The following is a 15027-nucleotide window of genomic DNA, read 5'->3' as shown; positions in this document are numbered from 1 at the left end:
TCAACGCTGTTGTAGTTTTCACCACGTGCAATTGAGAAGACATCAATCATCGTTGTATTAAGGCCTCGTAAATTTTTCTCCGAGAGAAGATTAATCGGCAACGGTGAACAATGAATAAGGTTCAAAGACTGCGATTGATTGACTAATTACAAGCAGTACTTTCGAAACTGTAAAATCAGTTCAGACTCGAGAGTAAAAATTGCGAAAACGTTTAATACGAGCGCAATTAAAAGCTGTGAACAAAATCGCGATCTGGGTGGTTTATATTATTTGATTTTGTAAAACGTACGTGAATCGCCTGACCGAATGCCGCGTTAGACCCTGACACATTGTTGTGTAATAGGTCTAGGTAAGTGACGATGTCCTGCTTTCACTGGCTCACCTTTATCACGATATTACGATCACTAATAATTCATCGACACGAACCCGGTTTTAGCAAAATTTACATACGCATACAATAGTATATATCCATGTACATAATAATTCCATGGTTTATAGCAATTATACATATTATAGATACGAAATTGGTATTCGACAACCTCCAAGTTTTATCCACTTTATTTACTTTTGTTTATTTTTATTCAGCCACTCCTTGACAAACCACGCCTTGCACCATACTAAATAATGAGCTGTTAAATGCCAATCGTCGCTCTTGGTGTTAATAGATTTTGCTCAATTATGCAAAATTTAACGACCCAGCGCCAGTCGATATGCATAAAAATTGTTATATCAAGTACTAAATCGCGTGTAAAACTGCATTGCGAAGCCAAGTTTTACAGTTTCAACCGAAGGATGCACCGCGTAATTGGCTTCTTGTCTTGACAACTCTCTGAAATTAGCCTCTTTAAAATATTCCCATACTAAACTCAACGATTTATAAATCCAGTCGACTCTTCTACTCCGCTCCATTTCCGACCGAGAAGACAAAATAATCGATGTAAATTACAGGAGAAGAAGGGTGGAAAAAAAAAGTCAGCAACGAGACTCGTATAACTGTAAATAAACTGCATATGCCAGGTTTTTATTCGTGCATGGATATTACAATAATACCAAAAATAATAATAATTATGCAATCACTGCACTGGGTTAATCAATGAAAAGAAAATAAGACAGGCGTATAATCCGACGGAGTTTACCGTCTAAGATAATGATTGGATAATTTTTTAAATTAGATAACAATTGAATATCGCGGGCTAAACATAGGTGTTATACAGTCGCGCGAATTGCAATAATTGTGGCATCGTTAATTGGTTAATTGGATCGCAAGGGAAAAGGAGGGTGGAGAAGGCGGGGGAGGGGTGGGAGGAGGGGGGTTGGCCTCGGACTTAAAATGTAGGCATAGGGTCGCGATTCGGGGCGATCGGTGCGAGTTCTCGGTTCCTCAATTTCGCTGCAGGCACACCGTATCAGTATCTCCTGTAGGGCGTCTGGGGCTCCGGATGCGCGGCGTTGAAGGCCAGGGATTTCTGGATCGCCCGGGGGATTGGCGGCGGTGTCGGAAGGTGGGCCCCGCTGGGATGGAACCCAGTTTCGTCTGCGTAGTACGTCACTGTTATGGGGGTGCCGTCCGGTGCCGAATAGCTGAACTGGCCTCTGACCACCTCGACTTGGTTGCCGGGTCCGAAGCTCTTCGGTTGTCCCTGCTCGGCGACGGAAATTCCGTTCTCCGTGTCGTAGCTGAAAGATTGGAATGCGGAGAGAATGGAGTAAGGGTGAGTCGAGCTAACGATAAGCCAGATATCTATTTTTCATTTTATAACGAGAGTTTTCGGTGAAACTTGCCGATCTGCGCCGGCTGATAGGCAATACAAGGTACACCGTGTATCTCTGCCTGTTCGAGGTGTACCTAAGATTGCCTATCTGACGGCGTTGAGCGGCAAGTTTCACAGAAAACACCAGAACGTGAGGCTCTTGTTACGGGAAACGGATTTAATTCTTATTCGAAGAAACTTTTTGTCAAACTAGTTTGTCTAATGAGCACATCAATTTTTTGTAGAAACAAGATAAGATTTTACTGTTGATTCAAGTCAACATTTTTTTATGCGGAGTGGATGAGCTTTCTAATTATCGGTTCGGAAAATGATACTAGATAATTGAGCTGCTGCTAGCATTCTGATTTTCTGGATTTTCATCAGAGAGAAAAATTATGCAGTCGGATAAAATGTTATCCCTTTATCCGATTCCGTTCAAGGATGTATATGATCGACGCGATGCGACGGTTTACGCAACGCCATTATGAATCCCAACGATTATCCTGTAACGAAAGCCTCGAGGCGTGGCTTCCGTGCAATATTTTCTCAATGCATCGCAACGAAGTAATAAAGAATATTTAAATACTTCACAATCCGAACCGCCCAAGATTTCTTGGATTTCATAATCAATTCTCCCCAATTTTTTTTTTTTTTTTTTGCACCAAGTTGAATTAAAATTTTTCATCATCTAATTCCGACAAATTGAATAGAAAAATGATCACCTGCACTCAGCTTAGGAATCAGTGAATGCAGAATATATAAACGGTAATTTCTAAAGAGCGGATTTTGAAATAATTGGCCAACTAGAATATCGCGCGCGGGCTGCAACCACCTTCCAAAAATAGCCAGCGATAAATTTAATCCTCTCTCCGCACCGTGCCGCCGATATCCATGCGTAATTGCCGGTCATTCGCTGTCAATTACGGCAGATGATTGCCGGTAATAAAGCTGTCGGAATTTATAATCGCGATCCGAGAATTCGACAAGTGACTAATCCAAGTCGAGGATTCGATTGGCGATTGTTTTTACCGACCGAGGATCCAGCTGGGTACCCGATTGACGCCTGATTAAAATCGTGCTAGCCAGCTAATCGGACGGAGACAAGAAAAACCTCCCGTAGGTCAAGGTCCTCGGATTAGACGGACAAAGGATGTCCCAGTTTTAATTACGGAAACGTGTGGGCCACATGGTCGGGCTAATTATGTCGTATTGCGCAAGTGTTGCGAACCGCTGTATAATGCCTGTATTCATGTACTGCAGCCTCACGGCGTATTATTTCAACGATTAAAATCAGAGGTAATTATCCACCGTTCCTGCATGCTTGTGTAGCCGTCTCTTTGTTCGGATAGAAAAAAAAAATGATATACACCAAAGAATTAGGAAATAAAATTCATACCGAAATTTCAACTATCACTTTATCAGTCGTTTCAAAGATAGTTCAGTTATAATGTACTTTTGAAATTGCAATTTTTCCATACCACAATTTTCTCTTTTTATTTACAAAGTCTTTTTGACTAAATCCAGAACGAGAACCAAATCTTACAGTAGCTTCGATCGCCATTTTGAATTTATGGGGAAATTCGTTTTTGTCAAATGACTCGTTCATTTTCAAGTTTTTACTGAAAATCGTTATAACTAAACTTGTAGGAAATTTAATTATCTACAACTTTGGTTTTGATACCGATTTGCGATCGGTATTTTCCTACTTGAACCGTAAATTCGAAATGGTAGTGAAAGCTACCGTAGAATCTGGTCGACACCCTGGATATAGAACACAAAAAGCTCCCCTCCCCTCAGCGATTAGAAAAAGAAAATTATGGTGTCTAAAAATAGCAATCATCGATGTTTTTTCGTACACGCCGGTGGAGCTGACGTTCCAAGGATGAGAATAAACCCATCCCATCAAATTCGCCGGACAATTAAAGTATAGGTGCCGATCATAATGGCGTTATACGTAATACCGAGTGAACGACACGTCCTTCGAGTAGGCAAGGTATGAGAATAATTGCGAATCATAAAATGAATCAATTGACGTAAAAAAAAAAAACAAGAAAAAAAAACGAAGAGAAGAAAAGAAATATAATATGAAGCACGAAGAAGCAGAGAATCTTGCGAAACGAATGTCGGTAAATAAAATTAATAACGATAATTCAGACTGGAATGCGGTCCAGGAAAACATAATTAATACCGGATAATACGAGCCCTAAGATTAACAATTTACAACGGCCGTTCGACCTTCGCGTATTATTATTATTATTATTATTATTATTATTATTATTATTATTATTTTAAATCGAAGTTTGCAATTCACCTGTAAGCGTACGAACCATCCGGAGAGCTGTCCTGGTTCTGCTTGAGGATCGCCCAATTTCTACCCCCGTTGGTGTTGTAGTTATACTGAGGGTTGTACCTGTTGTACTGCGCCTGGGCCACCGCCACGAGTCCAAATACCGCTATAATCTGCAACGCGTTAATCGGTGTGATGAGAAATCGGGTATTTACGCGGGCGTGGAAAAAAAATTCCCGTCGAAAAATATAAAAAATAAAAATCCACGGTCACGCGAAACGGTAACGAAAAGAGTGAAAAAAAAAAAAAAAAAAAAAAAAAAAAAAAATGGAGTAGGTACAAGATGATACAGGGAGGAGAAAAAAAAAAAAATAAATAAAAACGGAAATCGTTCACTCACGAAGATCTTCATGATTGAGAAGGGATCCAACCGCGCTGCAGAGCTCAGTGAATCGGGAATTGCTGGTAATTTGATACTCGGTCGAATCGGTAGGCGAGTCCTGCAGGTACTGATGCAAATACGGATGAGTACGATGCGAATTTATACTAACTTGCTGAGCGCGGTTCTTGGTTAATAAGGGGGTACCGTGGGTAACGCGCCCCCTCCGGGTTCGCGAAGAGGGGGCATCGGGCGCCCAAGAAACAACCTCTGAGAGTACCTGCCTGCACCTCGTCTTTCAGCGAACACAATGGGAGGCACAAAGAAGGCAAGGAACTACGCGTGCACACGACCGTCTAATATATATATATATATATAACATTTATAACATTTATAACACATGTATACGCACACGCACACACATACACACATATATATATATATATATCCTTTGTACGTATCAATCTGGAATTGCGTTCGCCACGAGTATCATACGTATATACATATGTGTGTGTAATACCGACATGCATGTATATTACGCAGACAATCTCGGCCGGGCAGGTTGCTTGGATTCAAATCCGACACGGATCATCGTCGCAGGGCGTATTCCTTTCACTGCAACGCCGGGCCCTCGTAGTGCAGATGATGGCCTGGATGGACGGATTCCGCACCGATCCGATCCGGTCCGATCCGATGCGCGGGATCGATCGAACTTTAAACTTGCAGCCGCTCGTTTATTGCATGCACTTTCGTATACGTATATACGAGATTCAGATCGCGGTAAATAGAAATGCACGGGTCGCCAGTTAGTTACAGGGGGCACGGGGAATTTGTCGATTTTGTAAAATCGATATTAATTATTGGATTATCGGGGCCTTTGTGATTCTAGTTTGCACTTTTAAATAACAGGTTCGCAGATAAAGTAAAGAAAGTGCAGAAAACACGGAAAAATATCGATAAAAAATTGTGTTTTATAAATACATGCTCCAGCATCGCACCTTAACCTTAACATGCGACTATTCTCTTGCTTAAACATACAAGGTGGGAGGGTGAGATCTTCTGTATATTTGTTCCCCCGGATGACCCCGAATAAATTTATTTATTGTTTTTTTGTTTCGCTTTCTCTTGGCAAGTTCTCAAAATCGATTAAATTTCAATCTTATTGCAAAGTTTTCATTCGCATTATTATTTGTATTATCGAACGCGTTCCTCGCTTAATTACAGATGATAGAAAATGTGGTTAAAAAAAAAAAAAAAAAAAACAAAACAACTAATTGTACGGGTCATTCTCTCATCCTCGTCATAATTATATTCAGTATAACGTTAAACGGTTAAGTCGACGCGTTATTCCGTGTTTGTGAAATTGCAGGTATGAAATCTCTATTGCTCCAACTGCAAATGACGTATTATTCACGCGTTGAAAGGCAGAGGCGCACTGTCGTGTCCCGGCATCGACATCCATCACCTTTGCGGCACTTTACTGTGCGTTCCTCTGAGCGGACGTAAGAATTTTATTCGTAATCTCTGAAATTGTCGACTTATGAATAAAAAATTACCAAGGAATGCAGAAAGGAATTAATAATGGTAACGGATAAGGCCGCACGTATCCCAACCATATTACATTACAATAATATATTGGTCGAGAGAAAAAGTGTCTCATTATTTTAAGGCGAATATACCTATATATACGTCGTTAAAACAACACCGTAAAAAGTGATTAATTTTCATGCTTGTGCAGGTTACGCGTGTATTATTACCTGTATAACTGGTATAATAGACAAAATCCTCCGCCTCATTACCACATTCCATTGCAATATTTTAAAAACTATAAACTGGCTTCTTAACCGCGTTGCTCGACGTAACTACTCCGGGGGTCGTAAAATTCTCCCATTTTTGGCTTTATTATGCGAGCTGAACACAGTCAGTCCGTTGCAAAACTGGTGCAAAGCGATTGTAATCGTCGAAAGCACCGCCCTGGAACAGCTCTTGCATACAACGTAATATCACACCGAAAAGGGTGACGAGATTAATCGTCCTGCGCCGGAATTAAGGGGCAGAGCTATGATCGAGCCGATAAAGTAGGTACCCACGTCACTTATCAGAAACGATTATTCAGCCGAGTAATCGTCCTGCCTCGTTGTGATATCTGGTTTGTCACGCGGACGACGGACCGTCTCACGATCAGGTGGAAATACCCGACGAGTCGCAAGCTCAAGTGAGAGCAAGAGTGCGAGGCGTAACGCCCACTCGGCAACTTAATGCAACGCCGTATACGCACGCATGTATGCACGCATGTGTTCGTGTATACGCACACGTGAGTAAAAATTATTATACGGTAATCGGTGTATGTTGTCACCGCATTGCGGCGTATCGATGGTAATAAATTACGGGGAGTCCGTTGCCGCCAGATAATTTCTGTAAGACGACTCATCATCCGGCTCAATTAATGATGCTGCCGGCGTTGTAGGGAATCGGTCGAGGCGATACGATCATCCTGCCGTGCGTTACACCTCGTCTATGTATTTATGTAACACCATGCAGCTGTCTGTTAAACGTGAGTGTGCTAATTTCTGCATATCGTAACATTTACCGTCTGAGCGATTTATCCTTTCGTTCCTATTTAAATATGTATTTACATATTATTTTGGGATTTGGTTTTTTTTTTTTCATCTTTTGTTTTTCTGGTTTCGTTTTACTACAAATATTATTCTATACGGATCTTATAACTTGCCAGAGTCATTTTTATTTTTTTATTTTCGTTACGCTATAACCGCTGATCAAGAGATTCGGGAGAATCGGATAAATTTATCACAGTTTTTGGTGAGTTTTATGGACAAAAAGAGAAAAAAAAAATACGATGTAATATTACGGTTTGGGGCACCTTTACATATCGTTCTGACTGTGCGTGGGATTAAGTGCCCAATCCATTCAACTAGTTAATTTCAATTACTGTTTAACCTCAATTTGTTTCCGTGATGGTTAAGGATTTTTTGTTTTTTGTAATTCCTTCATCAATCACCTAGAAATATGATAGTCTTTGATGTGTTGTGTGCAGCGTTATAATTGCACGGATTGCTCGTATGTGTGATGAGATTTATCTTACTTAGTCAATTTGATTAGAGACGCTTTTTCTTTCATGTTCAGTATATATATATATTCAGACAATATGTTCCATACTTAAATTCGCGCAAAATCTCTTGACGGACCCAATCATGAAACTTGACAAGCGAGGAAGCAAATAATAATTCATTCTCACGGATCAGCGACGATTTTGCGTAGGAAAAAAGTGAGCCATGATCTTGATTATGATATAAATTGATCCATGAATTCTTTTGTTTTGAAGATGATCGGAAATGAAGGCCTCGAATTTTGCATCCATTTAATACTCGCCTTTTCGGTTTTTTTCTCTAGCCATAGAGTCCAATTTCTTTCGTGTTGCATAACTGTAAAAGTTTATGAAAAGTTGATGCTGGCTAGAAATAACTTTTCATCTGTTAATTTGTAACAACTAGAATTATTCACTTATCCTCCGTTTTTTACACATATTACATATTTGATGCGTTGCGTCTTTCGGGGATGAAAATTTTGACAAATTTGTCTGTTTCTCAATGCATGTAACAATAAATGCGAAGCTGCGCTTTCGAAATCGCGTTCAAATATATAATACGCAGTATTTTTATACGTATACAGGAAGTTTTGACGTTAACAAAATGTATTTCTGAACGCTACAGCATGATCGCAAATAACAATTCAGTCAGTCTCGTTGATCCTGAGAAATTTTCAAATAATAATTATATGCGGGTGAGACGCGATTGCAACTGTATAACAGGTTTAATAATAAATTAGTGCCCACTTGTGCCGTGTTGCGTTTGGGATTGGCCAATGAACCAAATTCCGCACAAATGGTGTGAATATTAGCGCGATCCCAGCAAAGTGTAATATGCAAAGGCGGTGTTTTATGCAAATGAAATAAAACTTTAGGTGGGACGAAAGCGTTGCGTGGTTCCCTTTCGCCTTTTTCATTGGGTTGCGATAGTCAAAATAAATTGTTCCATTATACAGAGGAGCCGATAGGCAATCGCGTAAAGGTTTCGTTACCGGTATAAATGAGCCGCGGGTCTCGACCCAATTCCAAGGATCTCGAATTCCCCTCCCCCGCCAGAATCTTACACGTTTATTCTTGTGTTATGTTACACGTAAAAAAAATACTCAAAGTAATGCCATGAGAGCGCTGATCGTTCTTCAAAGGAACAAAAGATACCTTGACATTAAAAACTGGATAAAATATTCTTTCCTCGTGGCTTTCAGCTCATTGTCAGCCTAAACTACAAACGAATCCATCCTTCTTTCGGTGTAATACAGTGACCTTTCCTTTATTGTTGCGGTTACGTATAGTACGAATTGAAACGTTCTTCTTCGGACATTTCTCGTCGCTTAAGCATCCGGTGTGATACGGTACGTTACGGATTGTGAGAATTACACGAACAAGGTAACGACGAACGATTACATATTTTGTTACACCTCTTTTTGTAAACTATAAATTTTTCGACGGAAAAACGAGGCGTCTTTCAAACTCCACCGATAAAATGTAGGTATGTAAGAAGAATTCAGTCGTGTCGTAATCACTGTCTGGTAAAAGTCCCATCTTCTATCATCATACTAACCGTAAAAATCACTTAAATTTATGTCTGTGGTGAATAATGAATATGTCATTGATTCTCGTACAGCGTTACATAAGTTTTTGAAAATATTCAAACGCATCCATGGAACCGTATCTTCGCAGTAATTTTCTGAAATAAGAAAACAATCAACTGTGCTCCCAAGTGATACCAGTGAAGAGAGTTCTCTTTGCGATTGTGCAAACGTGATGGTTTATTTTCCGAATAGGTAGAGACTCGAAATTTGAATTCAGACTGCACATATTGACCTGCAAATTCGAAAGTTAACAATAACGAGTTATATGTCGGTTAAAAATAATGACCCGTTGATTTCTTTCGAGTGTCGTATCATTAATCGAAGTGATGGAATTGAAAACAACGTTCCAACATTCGTATAACGACGGCACAGAACTCGTCTGTTACTCGTCAAAAAAAAAAAACAACCAAACTTATTTATTCCTCTACTGAAAATGATCATGTGTTAAATTATAAAACGTTGTGACTGAAATTCACATGTAATTTATTACATTATTCATCTTGTGAATTCGATGTAATATAGTACAAAAAAATCACGTAGTAAATTACAAAAGCACGAATCGTCAGATATCCTAGGACAAAAATCAAACAGTGAATTATAAATAATCGTTGTATGATTTTCGATCTAGTACATCTAATGATTTGTACTGTTGTAATTTATTACGTGATTTTTTACACATCTGATCGAATTCATGAGATAAATCATGTAATAAATTACACGTGAATTTCAGTCACAACGTTTTATAATTATACACGCACGATCATTTTCAGTAGATTCACCCTCGACTACTTTTCCTAGTCCTTGAATTTTCAGGATTATGTTACTTTTCAGTATAATGAGCGTACGGTTTCGTACTTTGTAGAACCGATTCCGGAATTGCTGGACCAAGGCTGCTACCGTAGGTATAACGTAACAAAGTCACCTCCGGGCATCGGAGATGGAAAGGTCATCTGCACGCAAGTGGGCACGCATCGCCGCAGAAACCTCTGCCTAACGGCGGCGTAATCGTTTCTCTACGGTACGTGACGGTGATTTTATCAGAGTTAAAACAAGCAGAAGGATTAATCGGACAATGGAGATGCTCCGAGCGCCATCCGGAAGACAACGCCTAATGTCAAGGTGAGGTCAATTTGTGACGTCAGCGAGGTCCCTGTGAAAAAACGGCGATTCGTCACGACGGATACACGACTTATACAGAGTGGCTCATTTTCATCAATTCAGTCGAATATCTCGAACTGCCAAAACTGTGACTGAAAAACGTTTCGGTCAAAAGTTGTGAAAAAAAATTAATTAATTAAAAAAATTCTAAAATCTAGACAATTCAAGATAAAACTTTAAAAAAAAGCATCTAGTACGATACAGAACTTTCCGTAGTAAACTTTAGGTGGTAGGAGTGTGAGTATCTTTTGATGCGGAATTTGATGCCTTTTCAGATGCCAATGAATTAGAAACACACTGTTCTGTGTAAAAAAAGAAACAAGGTTAAAACTCAAAGCTAGTGATACTCCGTGTCTACATACGGAAAATGTGACACTCTCATCTTCTTTCCCCCTTTGAACCTTGCAATTTTTGCCCGAAAGATTTTTCCTTCACACTTTTGGATTTTATGATACTTGACTGGATTGATTAAAATTAGACACCCTGTATATAGGGGTTAGGCTTTGGTTCTCCCCGATTCTGCAACTAGTATCTCAACCCTAGTACTTCACACCGTAGTAGAATCGCCTAACGGCCAATGGGTGAAATTGGGTGAAATTGACCCGAAACATGATATTTTGGTGAAAAAATCAGGTCTCTGTTTCGCATGAAGAATAGCGCCACGAGGCCCATTTCCACGACTAAGAGACTCTGTGAGAAGTTGAAAAAATGTTTGGGGTGAAATTCACACCAAGTGACCTGATAGGCTTAATTCAAGATTCTTCGATTTCACAGTGTAATATATGTTTTGCTTAACGTTTCAACGGCTACTGTGATTTCCATTTGTCATTGTACGATTAAGAGCTTTTAGGAGATTGAATTAATTATAATCAGGTACTCGACTCCAAGGAATTACTCGGTGACTCACTGCCAGCTGACGATGAGAGACTGTAAGAAATAATTAGCAGCGAAGGTATAATTATGTAAGCCAAAATCGATGTTTGAATATTCCAAACTCCATTTCGTTTCAAGTTTCACCACAATTTTCGACACTCTGTGTTTCAATTTCAACGGACTTGCAGTCACCTAGACTCGAAACATTTAGAAAATTGTGGGGGTCCGTACCTGATCCAAGTAGGTATATTAGGGGACTTCTGACCCAATCTACCTTATCGACAGAGTACTCGGTCGGTCAGGCAAATTTACCCAGAACCCACTCTTATATATCTACTGATTCACTTTAATGACATTTTGTAACGTATTAGATCAAAATACAGCAAGTAAATATGTGTACTAAAATAAAATATAAAGTTTTGCAACATCCGCTTTACATGACCGTGAAATCTGAAATCACCTATTCTGGATAATCAATTGTTTTTTTTTTTTTTTTCGTAATACACATTATATCTCACGGTGGAAATGCGTCAACTCCGTTTACACATTTCGAGCACACCACTCTTCGGCAATCAAAATATAGTTTGACAATAATTGATGATTTCAATCGCCGCTCTTACCAGTCCGTTAGGTTACGTCGACTAATAAACGTTGTTGAAGTACCATTGCGGTTGATCTTTACGTTCTTGTGATCAAGAGCTTCGAGGACGAACGGTATGTTTGAAATTCATGATTTCCAATTGGCTATTATAATTTCCGTTATTCTTTTTGAAAAAACAGAAATTGCTGGGCCAACACATTCACCGATTTGGGGGATACTGACAACGATCAACAGACAGGCAGTGGACGTTAGCCACAGATCTCGGGAAGTTTGAACTCTGAAAATTGGGCCCTTTCACATACACAACGCTGAAGTAGCCGAATTGGCGGTGCTGCCAGAAGGATGGCGTATGTTTTTGGCAAACCAAATACACAGCGGTAACGGCCTCCATTTACATGTCTGTATATTATATAGACTTGTGTGATTGTGTTACTCTCGTTGATGTTCGAATGAATTAGAGATGTTTCGGCATCTTGATAAAATGATTGATGTTACAATGTGTAGTAATGTAGGCCCGTAAATGTTTAAACATCTGTATTATGCGGCGATGGAGAGTGTCATTCAAGAAATATAAATTAGCGAGACAACGAGATGAGTAAAAATAAAATATACAGGTGTACTTGTATTAACAAGGGACAAAGCTTAGCTTAAAATAACTCTTATATATTCTTACAATTTATTAAATACAAGTACGTGTATCTATAGTTAGGATTATGTCTATACCACAATGAGATATCTACTACACTGTTTACGGATATGTTGTATGTTTATGAAAAATATAGTTTGCTCAAATTCCGTATAAAGATATTTTAACAGAACAATTCAATGGAGGACATTTAATTATAAGACATATGTAGTATGATGTTTGGGGACTAACAAGCTATTGTTAGTTAGTTGATATATGACATGTTATATTAGGTTTGATAAATGTTACTTTAAGATTACGTAACTGTGTCTGATATAGTGTCAGATGCGCCAGCAATTAATCGAATTTATTATTGTAATATTATTCTGCAATTGTGCATATATTGGTCATATTTTTTCTAGACGCATTAAGGGGTTAGGTGGGTTTCAAAAGCTCAAAATAGGTACATTTTTATGAATTTTTTTTTATTTAATCAACAGAATATTTCATTCCATTAATTTGACACATAAAAGATACATATTTTATAAGTAGTTTGTGAAATTTTCATTGAAAAATATTGAAGATTAAGGCGTGGACACGTCGTCTGCTATGACCCCTCAAAAAAAAGTTCTCTCGGCGTAGTCAGGATAACTCATGACAAATTCATCTGAAATGCAAAAACCAAAAATTTTCTGTCATTAGATGTTTAAAACTCGTGCTTGGACGAAGGAAAAAAACAAAAACAAAAATTACATTTTTGGCGGCGTTGAAAACAAAAAACCCTTATTTTGAGTAAAATTTGCACCCTTCATGGCCTTGAAAAATTACTTGGAATAGAAAAAAAAAAAATTCCTTCGTTCAAGCACGAGATAATGTTATTTTGAAGAAGTGTGCAAAATTTGAAAGAGATCGGTTCATAAGTTTTCGAGAAATCGTGACTACCGATTTCAAAAATGTAGTTTCGAGAAAAACGCGATTGAAGATTTACATTCAAATAACATGTAAATAATCGTACTTACACCGTATAATGATGCAAACCCACGTTTTTTCCACGTGCCATCACCTGACACGGTAACATCTGTCGTATCTTCAACATTATTTTCATCACACGTTAATTTTTTTTTCTTGATTTGCAGCAGACAACAAAATTGATTCGGCAACAGTTATGGCGCACTCATTTATTTTATCAACGTAAAAATTGTTTGTTGATGCATTCAAGAATGAGGAACTTATATCCATCAAACCACAGAATTTTTTACATCCGGCAAGTCCTAAACCTAGTATTCGCATCACAAAAATAAACGAACAATAGCTAAGCAGCTTCCTCGATATACCTGCCCCCATATACCTGCGTCACGCTCGGTTATAGCCTGATGGGTGAAACATCCAAAGGCTATATCTCTTAGAATATGACTCGGATCGTTTTAAAATTTTAAAGGAATATTCTCAACATATTCAATTATAAGATAAGCAAAAAAAAAAAATTCGATTTTTTCAAATTTTGAAACCCACCTAACCCCTTAATTTGAATTAAAAGTACAGATTCATGCAGCTCACATAGATACTGTCCACACTCACTAAAATTACGCCCTCGAAAAAGAAGAAAGGGAATTTCATTGCTCTTGCACAGACTCAACAGAATTTAAATAACTTTGACATAGTCAAATTTGAGAATAATTTGAGTATTGTGTGAAGGAAGAACGAGTTCAAATTTTCTTCGCAACAATGTTACCTATGATTCTTCCGTGATGTTCAGCTTATTCGAATGTCGATCGGAACTGCAGTTTGTCGGTCATGATTCTTCCGCGATGTTCAGCTTATTCGAATGTTGAAAGCACAGTTTGTCGGCCAAGATTCTTCTGTGATGTACAACTTATTCAATTGTTGATCAGAACTGCAGTTTATCGACCATGATTCTTCCGTGATGTTCAGCCAGATTTTAACGTTAGAATTACATTCGTGTCACTAATCACAAGTTGCATAGATATTATTCAATTTTAAAATCTATATTGACATCAAGGAGTTAAAGAGAAGCAAGTTCAAGCAGTGACTCATGTGATATTCTGTACAAAACATGCAATAAGCAGAAATTGATTATAAAATATTTGCATTCAAGAATTTTCCAATAAAATAGCTGCATGCCATTCAAAGTTAAACATTGAGAAACAAAGTGGATATCGTTATTTCCGTACTTTTTTTTTAACCAATGTTGTTAGTGACTTGTTGGAACTAAATCGTTTAGCGTGAAAAATGTATTCCGCGAGCATCGGATCGAACAACACCCGTTCTGTCGCATCCGTTACGTCAAGTCTGTCCCGAGACGTCATTTAACTTATTCACATTTCAATCAAGAAGCAACAAACGCTGATAAAAACAATTTACAGAGTTCATTGTAATTTTCGCTCTGATTGTTCCGTCGTTTATCCAGATTATACATATTTCATGCGCAGCGCTTGATTCGATAATTTCTTGTAGCGTTGCATCAATATCTACTTCTCGTACGTCATGCGCAACGTAATCATAAAATCCGGGTCCAATTTTTCCATTGAGCAACAAAGCTTCTATCAGCTCGCGGGTACATGGAATTTGCATATCAGCGTGGTAGTAAATATAAATCTCTGAGAAACCGAAGACTACGTTTATTGAATTAAACTTTGC

The 15027-nt window shown here is 38.5% G+C and overlaps 1 protein-coding gene and 1 long non-coding RNA gene across 2 annotated transcripts; one reads left to right on the top strand and one right to left on the bottom strand.

Moving 5' to 3' along the window:
• Positions 1-990: 990 nt before the first annotated feature.
• Positions 991-4592, bottom strand: LOC124219430 (endocuticle structural glycoprotein SgAbd-2-like). The gene is made up of 3 exons (XM_046626964.1): positions 4439-4592; positions 4063-4211; positions 991-1677 (listed from the first exon to the last, which is right to left on the bottom strand). The coding sequence occupies exons 1-3, from the start codon at positions 4448-4450 to the stop codon at positions 1407-1409; spliced, it is 432 nt and encodes a 143-aa protein (XP_046482920.1). The 5' UTR covers positions 4451-4592; the 3' UTR covers positions 991-1406.
• Positions 1597-14527, top strand: LOC124219435 (uncharacterized). Its single transcript, XR_006883387.2, has 3 exons — positions 1597-1712; positions 9975-10231; positions 11924-14527. It is a non-coding gene; the product is annotated as an uncharacterized lncRNA (long non-coding RNA).
• The last annotated feature ends 500 nt before the right edge of the window (positions 14528-15027 follow it).

Source organism: Neodiprion pinetum, chromosome 1 (assembly GCF_021155775.2).
Source record: "Neodiprion pinetum isolate iyNeoPine1 chromosome 1, iyNeoPine1.2, whole genome shotgun sequence".
NCBI lineage: Eukaryota > Metazoa > Arthropoda > Insecta > Hymenoptera > Diprionidae > Neodiprion > Neodiprion pinetum.
This window is presented reverse-complemented; position numbering and strand designations above follow the sequence as displayed.